Raw genomic sequence first — 24,836 nt, 5'->3', positions numbered from 1 at the left:
CATATTAGCATATGGGACTGGAAGACGGTGACTCCTTTCCCCCCATTGTCAGTAGTCCCCACCTAGTCACATTAGCTGGGTTGATTTCTCATGGAAGTTCAGAGGAGCACAGCAACTCGCTGTAGACCCAGCAATTAGACTCATTTGAGGCTCATGAGGTCAGTGTTGCAGATCATTCCTCAAACAGATTTCCTCCCTCATAGGGAGGAAACGCAAGACAACTAACAGGCACTACACAGGGGAGATCATGACAGTTAAGCAAAATACAAGCGGTAACCGCATTCAGAGATAATACCACACCCGCCTGTGGTTTCTGTCCTGGTCTGCAGTGCAGTTTCAGAAAACTCAAGTTTTCTGTAATACAAGAACATTTCCAAAATCACATATACAATGGCCACCTAGTTTCACCTTGGATGTCTGAACTACAGCTACTCCATTTTGACTTTCAAACGCATTCCCTTCCTTAATGGCCCAAGCATATGTACAATGCATTTCTGAAAGGCCACAAAACAGGCTGCTCTGGTCAGTAAAGTTTAAGTTAAACCATGTATAAGCCAGAATGACTTCCCCATACCTCAGTATATGCAGATTTTTCCATCATTTCCCCTTTTGACTGCAAATCGTTCAACAGAAAAGCACTGATGATCAAAATATCCATCCATCAATTCTGCGGTGCTGGCTCCTACCCCAGGTTCAGATCATGTCCCTCAGGATCCACAGTCCAAGCTAGGCCTCCTTTACATTTGCCTAGTCATGCACATTGGGGGAAAACTACTCAGATCTTGTGAACATGCTGAGAGGTATACTAACGGGGAAACACTTTACAGGCTATACATTTTATCACTTATACCCAACTGTCATACAAGCATAGTACATGTGCTTTTAGCAGCAGACTTAAAGCAAGCAGTGTGACATTTCATAAGTCATTATACTCTGTGACCATTTCACTAGATAATTTTCTTTCTATCCAGAATATGAGGGCAAAAGTATGACTAACACAGTAACTTTCATAAATACAGACCTCAATGAATAGAACTAGAATTTAACATCCACTGAAACATAATATTGTTCTCTCTAAAATTACCCTCATCTCCACCAAACAAGTCAAATCAAGACTAATTTGTTTGCAAAACAAGTCTGGTCAATTGACCATACAGGCTCCTCCAAATTGACCGTGGTGGAACTCCTCAGGAGTGGCAGACTGAATTCTCAAAAGGCCTCTCAAGGACGGGAAAGCCATGCCAAAGGCCTGCTATCAGGCTCCACCCCAGTGGATTTCTCTCTTCCAGAGGTCCCCAAAATATCAAGATTCCTGCACATGACAGGAGACAGTCTTTCCCATTCACCTGCTAAGGCTGCTCAGAGCCCAAGAGTCTCCAATTTCTGGAGGAACCAGGAAGAGAGAAAAGAAAAAAATGCTTCAATTCTACCCACAGGTGTAGTTTACCGAATTGCTGTGTGTCATAACTAACTTGTGCAGAAGGGTTTCCCTCTATCTGGAAAACACAGATCAAAACCAGCGACATTCCGGACAAACCCCATAAACATTATTACCGTATCCACCAGTTCCCTCAGTAACCAATCCTTTTGTTAACTTTTTACGAAGCCATCAGGTTTTCCATTAGGATTCTTTAATTTCTTACCCTGTTCGGTGGTAATTTATCAGAGACCTCTACTTCTCAAAAAGTCCTTCCCATGAATCTTCTTGAAGATGAAGCATTTTTGCAAAAAAAGCATCAGAATAAAACAATAACTGTCTATAAATGATAAAAACTTTAAAAGGCACAGTTAAACACCTGATCACAATGTAATCAATAAAGAAACTTGGTTACAAGAATTATGACTGATTATAATCTTAACCCTTGAAAACCTTAATCTCTGGCAAAAACCAAGAAGCAAGTAATTGTGCATTTTCTGATTGGAAAACAATGCTTTAGTCTTCCTCTCTTAAGCAGGTAGAGGTAGATAAACTTAGACCCTCCCAGCAATTAATGTTCCAATATTTTATCCTATTTGAAGTGACCCATGAATTCTCTTCTTTCAACTTTAGTTTCAAGTTACCAAAATATGGAGGGACTACTTTAGATAGACATTCCCAAAACATAATTATTTCTATAGGGTTTACCTAAAAGCTCTTTTTTCTCCTATACTTCTAGAGATCACGGAAGATTAAAGTCCAGAGAGGCCAGGTAGATCATTTACATCTCAAAAGCACAATTCCTTTAGAAAGCTAGCTTAACCAATGACAGAAGGCTCATTTTGATACAACAGCAGAGCCGTTAGAGGCCACTGTTCTCCAGATCTCTTGGCAGCCCCATGAATCAAGGACAGCCACCACAAGGCCCCCCATTAGATAGCCACCCCAGATTTCCCTGCAACTTTCAGGATTACCCCTGCAACTCTGGAGCCCCACACGTTAGTGGCCAGCCACGCCGAGATTACACTTGCAACTTTCGGGCCCCACATGTTACTGGAGGCCCCTGTAACTTTCCATTCCCCATCCTGTATTTCCCCACGTCTTGGTGCTCACAGGAGTTTCCTCAGTTTCCTATCTGACTCTGCCAATTGTTGGGCTGCACCCGACAGGCCTACAAGCCCTGTACTTGCCCAGCTTCAAGACCAAAGGAAGAGCCTGGAGTCAGCAACAGAGACATCAATAGTTTAATGGATAGGGGAGCTTACCTGTGTGAAGCAAGGTCCTGGAGCGACACCCCACCATGTGCAGCAGACGGCCAGCAAAACATGGCGTCAGTCTTCACTGCGGGAGGGTGGGGGGAAGGGCGGATTGCCAGTTATAGGGGAATTGACGTCAGGTGGGCTCATTAATTACCAGGGAAAGCAGCAGACAGGCACGCCCCTCACCACCACTTTGATAAGAACAATCACCAGCTGGGGCCTGGAATAAGTATGTAGGAAGGTCAGTCAGGTGGGTAAGATATAGGTGAAGCAGGCCCTGGTCGCAAAGGGGATGTACAGAGAGCAAGAGAACAGCCATCTTGAGTGGCCTGACCATACAGCCAGCAATGGCAAACTGACTCTCATGCTTTGAATCTCTCCTTTTTCCATCACATCTTTCTCTGATCCAGCCAAGGAAGGTTCTCTGGATTTAAAAACTTAATTGATTAGATTGAGCCCACCCATTTAATCCAGGAAAATCACTCCATTACAAATCCCTGTACTGAATCACATCTGCAAAATCCCTTGTACCGTGTAAAGTATGCATGAGTTCCAAGGATGAGCACAGACGTCCGTTCTGCCTACCATAGATAGGAAACAACTTTTTACAGGGAGATAAAAATGTTTACAGATATAGCCTTGCCATATGTAAATGAAAGAAAAGTATTTTGCAAATGAGGTACCATGCCCTCACACTGAATCATATTCATAACCTAAATCCACTAGGACAACTAGAGATTTACTCCAAGTTTATAGGAATATCAAACTAAAATACTTAAAAGCTACTCTGGGACATAAAAGCAAACAATTCTGGAATAATAAACTTTTGTCAGTCAACAACCTTAGTTGAGTTTCTCATATACAAACTGTGATAGTTATCTCTAAGGAAAACAGGAAGGCAAATCTAGTTTCAATTTATCTCCCAGAAGAAAACAAGCAAATAAATTCATGTCAAAATTCAATAAGCTCTTTCATCATGGTTACAAGACTTTAAAACATATTAAAATTTCTGATTTTAAAAAAAGGACCCAAACAGGGTGGGGCAATTTGTAGATCACTAACAGTCTTCTCCAATTAATTATTAAGTGTAGTCAAATAGCCAAGCAAATCAACTACACAAGTTGCTCGTCTGTGTCTGACCCTGCTAAACCTACTTTAGCACAGAAATAAAGCTACAAGCCGGCCTTTGATCCTAAACTTACAATGGTATGATAACTTTTTATTCAGAGCCTGCCTACAAATTCATTAAGAAATATTGAATATGTTTCAACAATAAAAGGTTCTAGTACAAATTCCAATGTGGCAGGGTATGGCGGGGCACAGAGGGTGGGGTGGGAATCCAAGCAATTCTCAGAACACCAGCTGGCTGTCCTACAATTCAACTCAGTTCTGACACTATTTACCTCGAGACGGCACCAGATTCCACAGGTAAGGGTTCAGTCCTACAAAACTGCCTCCCCCACGTCACCCCACTTCAAATGCCAGTCACAAGTTCAGACTGTTACCTATACTTCTGACCAACTGGCTATAAATCACAGGTTCCCACTACCCCGTCCTCAGGTTCAATTAATTTGCTAGAGCCACTCACAGGCTCAGAGAAACTATTACTTACTAGACTACCAGTTTATTATAAAAGGCTGTAACTCAAGAACAGCCATATGGAAAAGGTGCACAGGGCAAGGTATGTGGGAAGAGCTTCCATGCCCCTCCAGGTGCACCACTATTCCTGACTCCCCACATCCACATCAATCCAGAAGCTCTCTGAACCCTGTCCTTTTAGGTGTTTATGGAGGCTTCATTACATAGGCATCACTGAATACATCATTGACCACTGGTGACTGAACTCAACCTCCAGCGCCTCTCCCTTCCCTGGGGTTCTGCAAGGTGGGACTGAAAGTTCCAATCCTCTAATTATATGGTTGGTTCTCCTGGCAACTAGGCCCCATCCTTAGGTCCAAGCGTTACCTCAAACATAACAAAAGACATCTTTACTACTCTCATCACTTAGAAAATTCCAAGGTGAATGACTAACGTGCACCACAAATATTAGAAATCATCACTGTCTCTGCTGGAAAGCAAAAGATGAAAACAAAAGACTCTCAGCCTTCAGGCTATCTGGCCTAGAGGATATAACCTTTAGGGACTTTCACCTGTTACTGTTCTCGGCACAGACTGTCTTGCCGCTTTAGGATATCCTCTATTAATTTCTAGTCATTTTGATTTTACACAAATTACCTTTTTCTCTTCCTGTGTTCTGGTTCTATCCAGCTAGTCCCCCTTCTCCTTTTTAGAAATAATTATAGCTGCCTACCTTTGTTATTTTAGCTTTTCTTATTAATTCAGTAATCATGTATTCATGTAGCCTGCATCTCTGTAGGGCTCTCTCGATTAACTTTTACTTTTAACAGAAATTAGAACATTAGATCACAAATAAGAGATCCGTGAAAAGGTTCATTCCCTCAAAAGAGGAATCTAGATGCCTCCTTTTCCCCGATGAGCACTGCATAAGCTCCTTTTAAATCCCAAAATGATCATTATTAGCATGATTTAGCTTGTTAAGAAAGACTCAGAGTAATTATTTAATAATCAGTCCTCGAAGGAACTCAGAAACCTTTAGGAGAGGAATAAGATTAGACTCCAAATCAGCTGAAACAATAGTATTTTACCACCTTATTTCCAAAACAATTGATAGACTAGATACCTGCCCACTATCTAGTCCTTAAAACAGGCACAGAAAAGAAAGCAAGGAAGAAAAAACCAATTTTTGCCCATTTAACCAGACCCCCCACCATTTATTATTTCTCTCAGCTCCCTAATTGTTGAATTCTTGGTTCCTATATCCCAGCTTCAAAATCTGTCTCCAGTCTCCTTGATTTTGATAATTCCTTTATATGTTCTTAGATTTCAATCTCACGTTCTTTTTTAAAAACCTTTTACTGGAGTAGAGTTGATTTACAATGTTGTGTTTGTTTCAGGTGTACAGCAAAGTGACTCAGTTATACATATACATATACCCATTCTTTTTTAGATTCTCGATATCATGTTCTAATCTGAGTTTGGTTCATCTCTCTTATTTTGGCATATCTAATATTGTACAAACCTGTACTGGATACTATTTATTTATCTTCCTCCTCTTACTTCTTCATTAACTGAGGCTGTAAAATTCAGATCTATAAACTAAAACACAGGGTCTCCAACATAATCAACCACTCAAAAATCAGCCACCACTATGGTGTAACTGACAAATTTAAGAATATAAAAATGTAAAGCATCTAATACAGTGTACCTGATCCAATAATGGATCAGTTCTAATATGCAGTCCATGAAGGAAGGAAGGAACAAATGAATGAACAAAGAAATGGAGAAAAGGAAATAGATTTGGAAGCTGCCTGTACATTTTTAGAATTTTAATTCTAACCTGTCTCTAGTATTTGAATAGTCATTTGCATATAGATCATCCTAACGGCTTCAGCCCAACATCATGAGAAATAAGGCTGAAATTAATTTCAAAATGGATTTTCAAGAGAGAGGTGGAGGCCTTATATGCAAGAAAACCCCATAACATCTCTTTATTTTCTTCATTGGATCCTTATAATTCCCCAAGACTGGGAATGCATTAAACCCAAGACATACAAATGAAATTGGTCTCTGAATGACAAAAGCCAATCCATTTGCTTTTTATTCACTCAACAAATATATAATGAGAACCAACAATACGCTTTCACATAAAACACCAAAAGAAAATATTGGGCAAGTGAGGTCTACAAATACCAATTGGTCCTTTCAAGCAGGCCAGGCCTGACTCATTTACTCTAGCAATGCCATCTCTCCTTCAGCCCTCTAACATCCCCCTATAGTAAAATACCAACCTGAGTGTTATCTTCAGTAATAATTCTACATCACCTGAAGTTCCTCTCTCTTCAACAACACATCCAAAGTTAACATTGACATGATTTCAACCCACCCCCAGGAAAAATTCATGTCTGCTGATTCTTAGTACTAAAGCATGATGGCCACCCATCTCCAACTCTATTTTCACCAATTATAGAGAAACCACCATTTAAAAAAAACTGATTTCCCTCTAAGATCCTTCCTTTTTCAGAGAGCCTCGTTGTTCCACCCCATCTACATGAAGAATTTCTTAACTATATTGTACATCAGAGAAGATGGACTAGACCTAACCAATCCTGGAGGCATAACAAAATCAGCAGAAATATCTTAGAAAAATATACTTCTAAGTTTTAAAAGACAAAAGTTAAACTTTCTCTGATTCTGAATGTTCCCTGGAGTATATTTTTTCAATGAATAAAAATCCTGTTTCAAACCATAGCGAGAGGTAGACTCAAGTGAAGAGACTGTGATGAGAAAATTTTGTTGCTGAATATTCACATGGATTTTTAGAAGAGACCTATGCTTTGCAAAATAAAACCTTTTATTACAACAGGCAGTCTATTATATAAATTTAGTAGGTGCTTGAAACCCATTCCATTTAATATCAGAGAAGCTTTTTCTCCATTACTTGCTATATACAATATGTAATAATTTTATTCATTCTTTCATTCAAAACTACAATTTAGCCTTTTCTAAAATGCCAGGCATTGTGCCTAGGACTGGGGATAAAACAGTACATAAAACAGACGTGATCTGCCATCATAGAACATAAAGTGAGTAAAGGATACTAACTACAATGGATTTGAAACGTAAAGATTGATAATGATTCCACAGAAGAGACTAGGAAAGACTAGTACTAGGTATATGGCCATGAGCCTCCCAAAGATGCCCATATCCAAATTCCCAGAACCTGTGACTGTTACATTACATAGCAAAAGGAACTTTTGCACAAGTAGTTAAGGTGGGATGATTATCCTGAATAATATTGGTGGGCCCTATCTAATCACATGAGTCCTAAAAAGTGGAAAACTTTTCCTGACTGTGGTCAGAGAAAGAGATGTGAGGACAGAAGCAAGGTTAGAACAATGTGACACTGCTGTGTTTGAAGATGGAGGAAGAAGGCATTGAGCCAGGGAATGTGGGTGACCTCCAGAAACTGGAAAAGGCAAAGAAATGGATTCCTCCCTACAGTCTCCAGAAAAGAATGCAGCCCTACTGACACTTTCATTTCCAACCCATTGACACCTGTGTCAGACTCTTGGCCTACACAGTTGTAAAATAATTATTGTGTTGTTTTTAAACCACTAAGTTTGTGATAATTTGTTACAGCAGCAATAGAAAACATATATATATTTAAACTAATATATATGTATATTTAGAATGAAAATATTAGAGCAAACATATATGATCATGTGGTTAGGTGGTTGTCTGTTTTACTTGTTATAGACCCATCTGGACTCACATCCTGCTAATTTCTTACTAACGTGACAAGACATTGAACTTATTGAACCTAGAGCTTCAGTCAAAAAATGATCGAGACTTGCTGATCTGTTAAGGAAGTTATTTAGACTCAAACTGGTCATGTGAACTGAGCCTGAGAACAACATAAACTGCGTTTATTCCCCACTACTGAACTGCTCTGGACTCAATAAACTTGCAAAATTTGAAGCCTTGAAGTCACATTCACATAAAAGATCCACAGATCCTGATGAGAGTTAATTGTGCTTTAACTTCTCCTGGTTATCTTTACTGCATCTGAATTATATTTAAGCATTTACTTGATCAACATAGGTCAATAACAAAAGCTCCAAACTAATCTGAAAAGCAAATCAGGCCCACCAAATGAGACACAACATTCCTTAAACTAGGAAGTTGAGGACTTAAGTATGAGAGTCGTCCTAAAATTTTTGAGCAAACTGAGAAAGTTTTGAGTTCAGCTAGTTTCAGGGAAGTACATTCCCTTCCGTTAAAGCTGAAGAAACACTTATAGAGAAGCATTATTGGTGATAGAAACCTAGAGTAAAAAGAAACCTGGAAATGTGTTCTGATAATACACCCACCCCACAGTTTTTCCAGATTGGTTCCTGCTTTTTAATTCCAATATTCATTGGCTTGGTCAGATAGTCACATTAAGCCTAAAATTCTGCACTTTTATATAAAAAGGAACTATTATACTGCTTTTCGAGTGCTTTTCATAATGATATAAATGCATATTTTTGTTTATTAATAGGTTGTACTTATCAATAAAATGTTAATATATAAATGGGTTTCTGATCCTGTGAACCACTGCTGTATAACTTAACTCCTGCTCTCATCTCTACACCAACATGAGGGCAGGTCACCAGACATTACCCACACACACGGTAAGTCTTTCATTCCCTGAAGAAAAATGCCTTCCTCAACAAGTACTTAACATTATGCCCTGGGAAAAAGCAATATATAAATATTTTTAGATCACCCACAGAACAAGTTTTCTCACCTCTGTGCTCGCTCTTTCTTGTATTCCTGTTCTCACTATTAACCCTCCCTACATTTTCTCCACAGTTATCATATAAATAAATAATTACAAATTAATTGCTTCAGGCACATTGCCATTTTAATTTTAAAAACTGAGAAGCAAGTGCTAATTCAATTCACCTGTACCCAAACAGTAATTACTGAGCACCTGCTACCTGAAAGGCTCAGTGGCAGGGCCAGGGACACAGCCCTCGCTCTCCTAGAGCTTCTGACCAGTTGAGAAGGCAACACAGGAATTCCACCAGGAATGAGAGTTATAAAGGGGAAGGTGCCATGAGGGAGAGATATTTCAGGGGATGTTTGTACTCCTTTGCTGGAAGGAGAGAAGAGGAAACATGGGGGAGAGAGGAAGGAAGAAGAAAGTCTCCATCAGGATGAAGAGTAGTGCAATCTAATCAATTAAATAAGTGAGAAATATTTGAATTCCTACAATTAAGTCTACCCTTAAAAAATTAAAATTAAAATAATTATCTGGACAAGCTAAAAAAAAGCTACTTACCTTTGATCTCAATTATTTGGATATTATAGACGGAAGAGTCTTTCCACTTCACTCTTCTAACACAGAACTTACCTTTTATAAACCAAAATATCTAACAGAAGGATATTAGTAACATAAATAAGTTTTGTATACTTGACAAATGGGCCTTGAAACTGAACATCAGATTAAAACCTCATTAAGAAAAAAAGCAGTAAATGTACAAAAGTGCATACATATTTTCAGTGCCTCACTTAGCATATTTGATACCCAGATACTTTTTAAATGCCCCCGTCCTCTATATGACAAAATTACTTTTCAGTGATAATCATTATTTTCCTGATTTGTTCTTTAAAGCAATTGACAATTTTCAGAAGGAAAACAAATTTCAAAGTTACTATTCAAATTGAATGAAATATTTCATGTATGAAATTTACATTTACCTAACAAAAATATTACCCCCTGCAATTCACACTGTTCCATTGTTACAATTTTAAAATTTAAATTAAAATTCCAAGTGATCACATGAAATAACAGAATTAAAGTAACTCTAGTTCTCTGTCTTTACAATCACTGTCATCATTGTTTATTCTGAATCTGCTGTTTAAATCCATAAAGAATATAATGTTTACCGAAGGATAGTCATAAAAATGTGTTAATTTGAATCATACATACACATATATTATTAAAACTCAACAATAACTACAGCAATTATTTAGGATTTAGAGAAAAAACGAATTTATGAAAAACATTATCACTGACTTAGAGAATTGCTGGTGCAGACCAACTTTTAGTTGGCTTTATTATTTTTTATAAATTTCTAGAGGCAATGCATCTTCTTAATGATTGCACCCAGGGCAGAATGTGCCCATCACTTCACCCTTTGTATGAACAGTTTTTAACCCAAAGTTGAAGAAAGCCATAAAATCACCATTATTTTTATATGGTATATGTTTACTACGTACAAGAGCAACTTCAGCGTCCTGCCACTGGGCAAAAGGCAGCATGCTCAGAAAGGAGCCCTGTGTTTGGCTTTTAATGCTCTGCTATCACAGTTTTGAAAGTCTTAACAATTTTACCTTTCAATTTGTGTAGATAAGTGAAGTCTGATGGGGCAATAAAGCATACGCCCTAGACTTAACATGCAGTCCTGCCTCCCAGTGCCTTCAAGGGACAGGTCCTCAGCCACCTGCTCCACAACCCAGCAATTGCTGCCACCCTCCATTCCTGGTGGGGCCCTTGGTACAAGGCAGGATGGGTGGGGGTTATGGGGTAAGGCTAAAGAAATCTGTGAGGGTCTATGTGCTCCCAAAAGTCCAAAAGTATCCCTATACCCTAGAGAACCAAACAACCAAACATTAAATAGCAAATAAAAATAACCTTTCTTGGGTCAATAAAGACTGTAAAAAAAAAGGAAAAAACTTTCTTTTTTTCCCGGCTTTTGAACAGGCCTTACATTTTCATTTTGCACTGGGCACTGGGCTCCCCAATTACGTGGCCATCCCTGCCTATGTATGTGGGTGAGTGTGTGCATGTGCATCTGTTATGTTTGTATTTAAAAGAATAGAATAACTTTCTTTATATTTAATAAAGTAAATTTATCTATAATTTATAGATAAAATAAACTTATGTATAACTTTACCATATTTTATCTATAAAATGAAACTACTAATTTGAATAGTTTACAGATCAGGGGAGAAGGAATTCCAACAGAATATTACCTTCTGAGTTTCTTGTAACTCATGAATTCTCTTTAAAAATCTTTAAAAATATATTATATGCTAAAAATTGTGATATTCCAGCTTCAGAAGCAGGACATGACATTACTAATATGGTCCTCTTATTAACAAAATCTGCTTTACAACTGTGATTTCTTGACAGGCAAGAGATTTTTGGTCAGAAGCCAAAGTCATCAAATATTAAGAGTGTGGAGATACATCAAATGTGTTGCAGAAGCCTAAAACTCACTAATTTTAGCATATTTGAATTATTCACATAAATTACTTATACTGAAAAATCCTAACTCTTCAATCTCACACCTAAAAAATCGTATGCTTTGTAACTAATCATTTTCAAAATATACCCTCATAACTCTTGAATTATTCCATTTATAATAAAGCAGATGAACAAAATATTCCCATTATAAATTTTTCTTTTTTTTACCTCTATTATTTAAGGAGTCAATATTCATGATCAATATATAACTGACAATGTCTTCCTTATTTTAAAAATATAACTAAGTTTTGAATGTAAGAGTAGTCATAGATACTCCATAGATGGATGTAGATATATATACAAAAAGAATATATCATAAATATATATATATGAAATTATATCAAAAGGACCTTGAAACAAATACTTTTGCATTTGTCTAAATTTAGACATTGTTTCTAACATTCCTGAGAGATGGCTAAAATTGCAAAGAATCTATGACATTGTCACATTTGAAAAAGGTTAAAAGCGATCCAAATTACACCTTCAAAAATGGCCCCCGATCCCTACAGCATTGACTTTATCCCAATACCATCTAAATTCTAACTTTGTTATTCACCAATATAATCCGGAGCAACCTGCCCTTTTCTTTGTCTTCTTTTTATCCTTTAAACTGATGCGCAACTCCAGTTTCCTTTCTCCAATCCTGACTGCCTTCTTCAACTAGTATTTAGATACTGTCTCAAGCAAAACAATCATGTATAAATAACCTTCTGGTTGAATTCCATCCCTAGAAACTCCTGTCTCCTTGCTGCACTCTGGGAGCAACCCACGCAGAATGCACCCAAAAGGCCAAGCCATGTAAAATCAGGTACTCATTTGTAATTTATCAGATTTTGTACACTGAAAGAACCTCAGCACATACCCAATGGACGGGGTGGGGGAAAACCAGTTACCTACATTGTTCATGTACTCTGAAAGCAGGTCCTGGAGAGCCTGGCGAATGGCATTGCATTCTGCGATAATTCGCTCCCGATGGAAATCCCTCGTGCATGAAGAGTCAGCCAACAGAGCAGCCCCACTGATAATGGCTTCGAGGCGTTTCTCTAGGGATGGTCTTGTTTCCTCCTCAGTCACTGTGAGTGGATCCAAGACAATTAAATTCTAAAGGAAAAACACATTTAGATGGTTAGAACTCCATGATATTCTATTTTTAGGAAAAAATAATTAGTATTTTGTTTTCACATTTGGAATTCATATGTGATGATAAAGACAGCTGTGCTTTTACTGCCTCACCCAGTTCATGTATCATTCTATAAAGCAATTATTATTCAGGGCAGTGACAAAAATTGTGAAATTATGAGCATTGATTCTAGTGTCAGCCAAATCTGTATTCAAATCTTGCCCTTCCCATTCACTAATGTTGTGAGCTCACTCAGGTGTCTTATGTACTGTAAGCCTCACCTTCCTGATGTGTAAAACTGGAATATTAACATTGTTTATCTCATAAAACTGCTGTAAGAATGATATGAATGCTTAATACAGTGTCTGGCACATATTAACAGTTCTTTACAATTGTCATTTTCATTTAGCACTTCATTGTTTACAAAATATTTTCACATATATTATCTCATCTTGACAACACTATAAAGAGGTGGGCAGTAAAGATATTGTTAACCACACATTTCAATTGACGGTGAGTGAGGCTGAGACTGTCTTGCCCAAGGTCATTAAGCTATTAAATGGTGAAGCTCAAACAAGTATTAAGGTCTTATAACACCTAATTCAATACTGTTTTCGTTATGCCTCACTGTAAGTCATACAATCTAATTAACCTTAATACTAACGTATCAAAGAGAATTCTAAATTTTAATTATTCATTTTAAAAGTAAAATTCCATCTTCCTGTTGATTATAACTTCCAGCCATTTCCCACCATTGAAATCTGACATGGTATTTTTAAGGTTTCCTTTAGATATGTCTTCAGGCAACAGAAGTCAAGATAATCTACAGACTTTGAAGAAAAGGTGGAGAAGATGAGGCTCTAAGGATTCTTTCTTAAAATACCGTAAGAGAGGAAGCCTTTCAAGGTTTGAGCATAATGTCATAATTGGAGAACTAGTTCGTATAAAATGAAAGCTCTCTGTAGAACCTTTAACATAAAATGAAATCATATAGTGAACTTCAGAATGTGTGTGCATGTGTGAGTCTTTACACACAAATATACACACTGAAAATCATTGATCTTCAGAGTGCACAATCATATATATTTACATATATAGAGAGGTATATGTATATTGTGTGTGTATATTGTGTATAGATATAATCTTACACTGATGGTTGTACTATATCATGTTATGATAAATATTAGGGGATCTAAAGTAGCCAGGATAAAATTTTAAAAGCTACAGCTCTAGGCCAAGTTAGGGAGAGAAAATCATTATGGAAAGAAAAATAATATTAAAACAATTATACAAAAAGGAAAAATAGTACTGTGTAATGTTCACATATTATATGATATAATGTAAAATATAAACTAGAAATAGATCTTACAGAAAATTGTTTAAATATCTTAAAATTATTCAGAAGAATTCTTCCTTTCATGCCTCTATTTCCTTCCTATTTTTCTACTTCTCTACTGAGTATCTCCACTTTTCTCTTTTAGATGGAAACAAATTTTTAAAAAGAAATGAATTTTACAAATGCCAAATTTAACATTTTCTTTATCCAATGCATAATTTTTTTGGTGAGACGATAATCCCAACCATGGGCTTGCCCACCAGACAAGGATTCATTTACATCTAAATATACCTCCTTATTTCATTTGCCATTTTTACCATGTCCTCTTTGGCTCACTAATTTAGTACAAACATTCCACTCCAATTTTCATAACAATAATTGACCAATTAAAACCTTTTTGAAAATGTCCCTCCAATGTGACATCATCATTAAGAAGAGACACTGAGGGCAAGAGAATTTTTCTTTGATTGCTCAAATGCAATTAGTAGATGTGATAGGGACAGTTAACCTGTTTCCAGCATTGTAATGATAGGAAAAGTTGATTAACTTTGAAATCTATACACCTATAAGTATTACAAGAAGAAACTAGTAATTTTAGGTGTTCTGGCTGTGATTTCATGTCAGAAAACATCCTCTATTGTAGGAATAAGTTCACCCCAGTTCCTGCTCTCCACAGCCATTCCCCAAACTATCCTAGCCTCTGGATTTTTACTTGTTTGTTGACTTTTAAGACTCAGATTCTTCAAGCTCATCTGAACTCAAAACATTGCCTGCTCTGATGTCTGATACTCACATGCAGCCTCTTGATTCTACCTAAATTTAATGTCACCCTATTCATATCCTATAGAAGTTTTCACTAACTTTGTCACTGAGTCAATTAAAAGGTGAGGTTACTTAAATAACTTTAATGTTCTATGAAATATCACTGGATATTTGAGACCTACTGAAATAAAGAATGATCTCTTCTGGACGTCAGTGAGATGATGAAATAGGAAGTTCCATATGTCATACCCCTAAAGAAATACTGATTTTAACAATAACAATAATGAGAATACCTTTACGAAAGCCTGGGAGAACAACTGAGAGGTTCCAGTAACCACGTGGAGCAAAAACATCAAAGAACAGAAGCACTGAAGAGGATAAGAAGAACAGTTTCATTTTACCCATGTCACCTCTCTCCCAAGGCAACACAGCTCAGACCAAGAGAGACTCACCTTGGCCTGCAACTTCTCCCATTGGGAAAAGCGAAAACAGTGAACACTTGGCTCCCCAGCCTTGCAGGAAGGTGTCCAAGAGTCCCATTTCCATCTCTCCACACCCAGAACATTGAGAGGATTGAAATAGCTAAATAATTTGGGGACAGCAAAGAGTAGAGAAAAAGGGTAGGAGCTCACAGAAACCAGTATACAGGTATCAACCACCAGCAGCAGATCCTACTAACTAGATTACAGACTCTAATAAGAGCCCTGACCATGAACCCAGTAGGACCCCCACCTGCAGACCCCATGATTAGCCACTGTGCACCATGCAGTGCTCCATGCAGTCCCCTCTTGTAGCCAACACGCCATGCTCCCCTGCAGACAATGCATGCGAGCTCCCACAGACAGCACACAGATATTGGCATCCAGCTGAATCTGCTGGATCGGGAAAAGGGGCACAATGCTGAACAAACACTTCAGGGTACTGCCCTAGAGAAAATAAATAGGAGGCTCTCAACACCTGGCCTGGCTTTGTGGGATCACAAGAAGGCACAGGGCTTCCCTGGTGGTGCAGTGGTTGAGAGTCCGCCTGCCGATGCAGGGGACACAGGTTCGTGCCCCAGACCGGGAAGATCCCACATGCCGCGGAGCGGCTGGGCCCATGAGCCATGGCCGCTGAGCCTGCGCGTCCGGAGCCTGTGCTCCGCAACGGGAGAGGCCACAACAGTGAGAGGCCCGTGTACCGCAAAAAAAAAAAAAAAAAAAGAGAGAAGGCACAGAGTCTAAGACTTCTTCACAGGGAACAAGAGGAATGGAGCAAGTGCATCCATAGAAAGAATCTAAGAGACCCCCAGTATCTCTGGCAAGGCTGACTCATGAAGACCTTTCTCCCTGAAGCTAGTCAGTAAAACCTGGAGAAAAGTGACTGCTTCTTCAAATGTGAAGCAGGTACAAGGTTTCAAGGAACATGAAGACTCAAAGAAATATGATATTACCAAAGGAACAAAATAAACTCTAGTAGCTGACCCCAAAGAAAAGGAGATTTATTAATTGCCTGAAAAAGAATTCAAAATAATCATCTTAAAGAAGCTCAGTTAGATAAAAAAGAACACAGATAGACAACTCAACAAAATCAGGAAAATAATACATGAATAAAATGAGAAGTTTCATAAAAAGATACCGTAAAAAAAGTACCAAACAGAAATCCTGGAGCCGAAGAACATAATAAATGAACTACAAATCCATTAGAGAGACTAAACAACAGACTACAGCATGCAAAAGAAAAGATCAGTGAATTCAAGGACAGATCATTTGAAATTATCTAGTCAGAGTTACAAAAAGAAAAAACAATTAAAAAGAATTAATAAAGCCTACAGCACCACTTATGGTGGACTATAGACATATACAAAGCATGCCATCTGATAGCATGAGAATATATATTCTCAAGTATACACAGAACATTCTCCAGGATAGATCATATGTTAAGCCATAAAACTGGTCTTAAATTTAAGACTGAAATCATATCGAGTATCTTTTTCACCCACATGATATGTGCAATAATAATAGGAAGCAATAATAGGAGTAAAATTAGAAAATTCACATATATATTAAAACTAAACAACACATTCCTGAACACCAATGGATCAAAGAAGAAATCAAAGGAAAATTTTAAAATATCTTGAGACAAATGAAAATAACATACAAAAACTTATGACATGCTGCAAAAGCAGTTTTTTTTTTTTTTTTTTTCGGTACGCGGACCTCTCACTGCCGTGGCCTCTCCCGCTGCGGAGCACAGGCTCCAGACGCGCAGGCTCAGCGGCCATGGCTCACGGGTCCAGCGGCTCCGCGGCATGTGGGACCCTCCCGGACCGGGGCACGAACCTGTGTCCCCTGCATCGGCAGGCGGACTCTCAACCGCTGCGCCACCAGGGAAGCCCAAAAGCAGTTTTAAGAGAAAAGTTAATAGCAATAAATGCCTACATTAAGAAAAAAAGGAAGATCTAAAAAAAACAACCAAACTTTACACCTCAAGAAACTAGAACTAGAAGAACAAACTAAGCCCAAAGTTAAAGAAGGAAGGAAATAATGAAGATGAAAACAAATAAATGGAATAGGAACTAGAAAAACAACAGAAAAGAACAACAAAAAATTAGTTGGTTTCATGAAAAGATAAACAAAATTGCCAGACCTTTAGCTAGACTAAAAAAAAAAGAGAGAGAGAAAAGACTCAAATAAATACAATTGTAAATGAAACAGGAGACACTACAATTGATTCCACAGAAGTACATAGAATTGTAAGAGATTCTGATAAACAATTATGTAGCAACAAATTGGATAACCTAGAAGAAATGTGTAAATTCCTAGAAATACACAGGCTACGAAGACTGAATCATGAAGTAATGGAAAATCTGGACAGATCAAGATTGAATCAATAATTTAAAATTTCCCAACAAAGAAAAAAACCAAGATCAGATGTTTCACTAGTGAATTCTACCAAATATATAAGAACTAATATCAATGCTGCTCACACTTTTCCAAAAAATTAAAGAGAAGGAACGTTTCCAGACTCATTTGGAGGCCAGCATTACCCTAATACCAAAGCTGCCTGATTTGGATACTTCAAGAAAAGAAAAGTGCAGGCCAACATCTCTGACAAATATAGATGCAAAAATCCTCAACAAAATGCTAGCAAATTGAATCAACAGTATATTAAAATGTTCATACAGCATATCCAGGTGGATTTATCCCTGGGATGCAAGAATGGTACTACCTATGCAAATCAATAAATGTGATATACCACATTAACAGAATGAAGGATAAACATCATATTTTCTCAGTAGGTGCTGCAAAAGCATTTAACACAATTCAACATCCTTCATGATAAAAACTCTCAACAAATTAGGTATACAAGGAATGTATATCATCACCATAAAGGCCATATATGACAAGCCCACCATTAACATGATAGTCAACAGTAAAAAGCTAAAAGCCTTTCCTCTAAGACCAAAACAAGACAAAGATGTCCATTCTTGCCATTTTTATTTAACATAGTACTGGAAGTACTAGCCAGAGCAATTGGACAAGAAACAGAAATAAAAGGCATCCAAATTGGAGAGGAAGAAGTAAAACTGTCTCTTTCGGCAGATGACATGATCCTATATATAGAAAACTCTAAAGATACCACCAAAAAACTGTTAGAACTAATAATAAATTCAGTAAAATTGCATGATAAAAATCAACAATATAAAATCAGTTGCATTTCTATACTAATAATGATTATTCAGTAAATACTTTGGAATAATTTAACCAAGGAGGTCATAGATCTGTATACTGACAACTGTAAAGCATTGATTAAAGAAACTAAAGAATAAACTAAAATAATAAACAAATAAATAAATAGAAGGATATCCCATGTTCATGGATTGGAAGAATTAATATTGTTAAAATGTCGATAAAACCCAAAGCAATCTACCAATTCAATACAATTCCTACCAAAATTCCAAAGGCATTATTCACAGAAGTAGAAAAAACAATCCTACAATTCATACGGAATTACAAAGGACCCCCCAATAGTCAAAACAGTCTTGAGGAAGGAAGACAAAGCTGGAGGCATCACACTTCCTGATTTCAAACTATATTACAAAGCTGTGGTAATAAAAACAGTATGATACTGGCATAAAAGCTGCCACATAGACCAACATAACAGGAGAGAGAGCCCAAAAATAAACCCATGCTTACTACAGTCAAGGATCTTCAACAATGGTTCCAACAGCACAAAATGGGGAAAGTATAATCTCTTTAATAAATGGTGCCGGTAAAACTGGATAATTGCACGCAAATTTACTAAGATCTTATGTTAAGTGTTCTTACCATAAACTATTAATAATAATAATAAAAACAATAATAATAAAGGGAGTCAGAGGAACCTTTGGGTGGTGAAGGCCTTGATAGTGGTGGTGGTTTCACAAGTGTATACTTATGCCCCAAATCATCTAGTTGTATACATTAAACATGACCAGCTTTTTACATATCAATCATACTGCAATAAAGTAGTTTATAAAAAGGAAACAAAGCTCATCTTAATAAAATAATAATCTCTTCTGAACTAGTATAGCAGTGTGTTGAAACACTCTTTCAGTATGTTTTCATGGCATTAACTTCATGAAAGACAAACAACTGGATGCTTTATTTTCAGGATCCCACTCTAATGAATGTAGAACATATTTTCTCTTTTTTCTAGGTTCTGCCCAATATAAACTTACCTCCCTAACACTTTGATTGCTGACAAGAAAATATTTTTTCAAAAAAGTAAGAGTCCTAACTTCATTATCTTCTGTTGGATTGCTGCATTTTAGGAGGCAGTATAGTTAAAGGATTACGAGATCTAGGAGCAGTTAGCATGGGTTTGAATCCTGGCTCATTAGCTATCAGAAAATTTATCTATGTTGTTATCATCCTCCATACTCTCAATTTTATATAAACTCCAATCCACCCACTTTCTACTACTCTGGGGAAACTGAGATGAGATCATCTGGGAAACCTCTCTATTTACTTCTATCTCAATATGCTTTTCCGTCCATTTTTTCTTCTCATCTGTCTTCAAGGAAGATCTCTCCTTTTCCCTCTCCCTTTCCCTCTCTCTCTTTTCCCCCCTAACCACCACTTTCTTTTCAAGGCTAACTTCTCTTTCTGTGCTCTTATCTCAAGCCTTCTTCAGTTATTCCTTTCTTATATTTTGAGTCAATCTTCAGAGCCTACAACATACCAGACAGTAGGAATGGGTAATAAAATTGAGAGCATCCCTGCTCACCTCACAGGGCTCACAGCCTAGAGGTACTGACAAATATTAACCAAATAATCACATAAATATCACTATTTAACTATAATGTAGATGTGTGATATAAATAAAAAGAATATGAAAGTTTATAAATTAACCAGGCATACCTCTGGGCAATTTGGTGCATAATCAAGATGACTAAAGGCAAAGCAGATGTAAGTTCCAGAGAACTCACAGGATTCTCAGGGAGGGCTTTGGATTTCGACAGAACATGGAATTGAAATTTTGGAGTTAATCTTATCCAGATCTTATTTTATCAGGTCAACTTGAACAGGCATCTAGGTTATAATTATGTGAAACTTAAACCAAGAGGCAGAATACTCTGAAGCCTGAAAACAAACAAAAGGGAAGAGACGGATTCTACCCCTAAAATAATATAGTTAAAGCATCCAATTTGGACATAAAAAGACACCGAAAACTGTCTAAAAGGCAAGGAAAAGGGCTGTTCAATCAGAAAGAGAATATATGTTACATTTATCTATAGAACAGGACTATAGGAAAATCAGATCCTGTGAAAGAATGATAAAGTTGTAAAATCATATGCATACTCAAGGGTATTTTAAAATATAAAAGATGTATATGATCCAGGACTGAGAGTGTGATAACCAACCCAAATAATGATACAGGGAATAACTTAATATGTACTAAATCTTTTACTGGAGTAGTTGTAGTTTAAATCATCATTGCTGATCATTTTTTTTCTTTGCCCACTAAAGCCTATCTATCAGGAAAGAACTACAATGTAAGGGTTATTTTATTCAATATGAGTTACCATGAAAGAAAATCCGGTGGCCTTGAGAAACACAGAAATGTTAACTTTTGAGAAGACTGAGATCCTGGCTCTCATGTATTTGGAAGTGAACAATGTAAGGTGAATCTATACAAAATAAGTTGGAAAGATTGCCAGAATACATTGTAGAATAAAAAAAAAGTTGCAGAATGATATGTGCAGTGGCATCATATATATTAAAAAAACAAGCATACTATAATACTTGAGATTTTCTCTGAGTACATATAAGTATTTTGGAGCCTAGGAAAAAGTTTAAGAAAACATACCAGTGCCATGACAATTGCTATCTCTGAAAAGAACCGGATTGGAGTGGTGGTCAAATTTTTAATTTTATGATTATAGCCTTATTGTGTATTACTTCCAAAACTTAAAACTAATTTAAAAAAATTAAAATTCTTAAAATTTTAAAAAGAAAATGGCAATTATGAATCAAACACATTATTATTTTGGATTCTAGATATTAATCAACTATTTTGGAATCATAATAGAAAAATATGTTTCCATTAATTACCAGAATGAAATATGATATTAAGTTTTCATATTAATTAGCTTGAAGGATTTTAATTTTGTTATGTTGGGTTTCATCATTACAAATATGTTTGGTTAATACATGTCTTTTAAAAAATAAAGACATGACCTCAAAGTACCAGGGCACTCTTTATCAGTCAGCTTAGAAGTCAGAACACCTGAGTGTGAATCTTGGCCTTTCACTCACATTAAGAGAGTGATTTTAACTGCCTAAGCCTTTATTTCACCCCTGTAAAGTAGGGAAAATAAAACCTGCACCTTTCATATAGGATTTTATTTAATGTAGCTTTATAACACATTTTAATAACTGGTGGTATAGGTCTCACCTCAGTTTCTTGCTAATATTGTTTTTACCTTTACACGCACTACCATCTATTCCTGATGATCAGTGAATAGAATGCTACAAAGGAAGCTACACTTGCTAAAACAGAATTCTCTATATACCACACAGATATGTATCAGATAGTCATTCATTCCACAAATATTTATTAATCATCTAGTACACTTCAGATCCTGAGCAAGGCTTTGGTCATGCCTTACCAGGACATATAGGAAGTTATAAAAAATCATTTAAGCAAGCTGAAGCATAAAACCAACAAGTTGGAAAAAGTTTTCTGTATGTTAATAACCATGATATAATAAACCCTATTCATTCACCCACTCTATATGCTGTGATGCGATTGATCCAATTTACATTCAAAACCCTAAAAGTCTTACACCTATTCTCCAAAGTGAAATTGCCTATCAAAAGAGATGTAGCTATGATTATAATCAAGTACCAACATTCTTCACAAAAACACATGCAGTGCTTCAAGTTGGGAGCAGCAGAAATAATAACCACATAGCATAAATAATGTTTCTCAAGCAACTACATTATCAATCTTCAGAGTGAGTGATGAAAATGGAACAAAATTCTCCTTATGATTATCAACAGAAAATGCTATTGACAGAACTCACAGGCTCTCCTTTGTCTGGTATATCTCTTATTTTAATGTTTCCACCTAAATAATCTAAAGAATGGAAGCTTCAGATATTAAAAATGTAAAGGAAGGCAAAATGTCAGTAATAAACTATAAATTAGCAAGATTATCAATAAATACTACTAGTAAATTATTAAATGAGTGTAACTTACACAAAGTTTACATATTCAGCTATATAAAATCAAAATGTATTTAACTCACATTCTGTTGTATATTAGTTACTAAAACAGAAGACTAGAAAATATTTAAGAAAGTCATTCAACATGCTTATAAAACAAATTAGATATGTACATACTCCCTTAAATTTTTTTCTCTAAATTATAGGTATAGAACATTTGAATAGCTCAGTGAGTACTAAGAAGGTAGTTTTACCAGAACACCAATAAAAAATTCTAATTATCTAATTCATTTCACCTGAGGTAGTAACCATTTCTCCTAGGTATATTTCTGTCAGTGTTCAGCAATTCAATCTATGCACAGTACCACATCATGGATTGTTTGCTTCAGTTTTTATCTGGTTATATCAAAAATAAAATAAACTTCAAGAATTCTTCTATTTTCAAAACCTCTGTTTAAAAGAATTTTAACGTAAGCACTTCCAAGAAGATGTCGCTTTCACTGTACTACTGAATATAATATTAAATAAATCTTAGAACATATATTTTTAATTTTATTTTTTTATTATTTTATACAGCAGGTTCTTATTAGTTATCTATTTTATACATATTAGTGTATATATGTCAAAACCAATTCATCCCACCACCGCCACTGCCACCGCCCCGCCACGCCCCCACCACTTTCCCCCTTGCTGTCCATAAGTTTCTTCTCTACATCTGTGTCTCTATTTCTGCCCTGCACACCACTTCACCTGTACCATTTTTCTAAATTCCACATATATGCTTTAATATACAATATTTGTTTTTCTCTTTCTGACTTACTTCACTCTGTAAGACAGTCTCTAGGTCCATCCGCATCTATAGAAGTGACCCAATTTTGTTCCTTTTTATGGCTGAGTAACATTTCATTGTATATATGTACCACATCTTCTTGATCCATTCATCTGTAGGTGGACATTTAAGTTGTTTCCATGTCCTGGTTATTGTAAATAGTGTTGCAATAAACATTGGGGCGCATGTGTCTTTTTGAATTATGGTTTTCTCTGGGTATATGCCCAGTAATGGGATTGCTGGGTCATATGGTAATTCTATTTTTAGTTTTTTAAGGAACCTCCATAATGTTCTCCATAGTGGTTCTATCAATTTACATTCCCACCAACAGTGCAAGAGGGTTCCCTTTTCTCCACACCCTCTACAGCATTTGTTGTTTATAGATTTTCTGATGATGCCCATTCGAAGTGGTGTGAGGTGATACCTCATTGTAGTTTTGATTTGCATTTCTCTATTAGTGATGTTGAGCAGCTTTTCATGTGTCTCTTGGCCACCTGTATGTCTTCTTTGGAGAAATGACTACTAAGGTCTTCGGCCCGTTTTTTGATTGGGCTTTTTGTTTTTTTAATATTGAGCTGTATGCGCTGTTTATATATTTCGGAGATTAATCCTTTGTCCATTGATTCATTTGCAAATATTTTCTCCCATTCTGAGGGTTGTCTTTTCATCTTGTTTATACTTTCCTTTGCTGTGTAAAAGCTTTTAAGTTTCATTAGGTCCCATTGATTTATTTTTGTTTTTATTTCCAATACTCTAGGAAGTGGGTCAAAAAACATCTTGCTGTGATTTATGTCAAAGAGTGTTCTTCCTAAGTTTTCCTCTAAGAGTTTTATAGTGTCTGGACTTATATTTAGGTCCTTAATCCATTTTGAGTTTATTTTTGTGTATGGTGTTAGGGAGTGTTCTAATTTCATTCTTTTTTTTTTTTTTTTAACATCTTTATTGGGGTATAATTGCTTTACAATGGTGTGTTAGTTTCTGCTTTATAAAAAAGTGAATCAGTTATACATATACATATGTTCTCATATCTCTTCCCTCTTGTGTCTCCCTCCCTCCCACCCTCCCTATCCCACCCCTCCAGGCAGTCACAAAGCACCGAGCTGATCTCCCTGTGCTATGCGGCTGCTTCCCACTAGCTATCTACCTTACGTTTGGTAGTGTATATATGTCCATGCCTCTCTCTCACTTTGTCACAGCTCACCCTTCCCCCTCCTCATATCCTCAAGTCCGTTCTCTAGGAGGTCTGTGTCTTTATTCCTGTCTTACCCCTAGGTTCTTCATGACATTTTTTTCTTAAATTCCATATATATGTGTTAGCATACGGTATTTGTCTTTCTCTTTCTGACTTACTTCACTCTGTATGACAGACTCTAGGTCTATCCACCTCATTACAAAAATGTAGCTGTCCTGTTTTCCCAGCACCACTTATTGAAGAGACTGTCTTTTCTCCATTGTATATCCTTGCCTCCTTTGTCAAAGATTAGTTGACCAGATGTGTGTGGGTTTATCTCCGTTTTTCTTCCCCTCAAGATTGCTTTGCCT

The 24,836-nt window shown here is 36.6% G+C and overlaps 1 protein-coding gene across 1 annotated transcript in view; it reads right to left on the bottom strand.

The window, feature by feature from the left end:
• The window catches only part of CTNNA3 (catenin alpha 3), a 1,581,323-nt gene that overhangs the window by 1,155,129 nt on the left and 401,358 nt on the right, over window positions 1-24,836 (bottom strand). The window contains exon 7 of the mRNA XM_067710819.1: window positions 12,452-12,655. Within this exon, the coding sequence (XP_067566920.1) occupies window positions 12,452-12,655 (204 nt within the window). The remainder of the gene's footprint in view (window positions 1-12,451; window positions 12,656-24,836) is intronic.

The sequence above is a fragment of the Pseudorca crassidens genome, chromosome 16 (genome assembly GCF_039906515.1).
Source record: "Pseudorca crassidens isolate mPseCra1 chromosome 16, mPseCra1.hap1, whole genome shotgun sequence".
Classification (NCBI taxonomy): domain Eukaryota; kingdom Metazoa; phylum Chordata; class Mammalia; order Artiodactyla; family Delphinidae; genus Pseudorca; species Pseudorca crassidens.
This window is presented reverse-complemented; position numbering and strand designations above follow the sequence as displayed.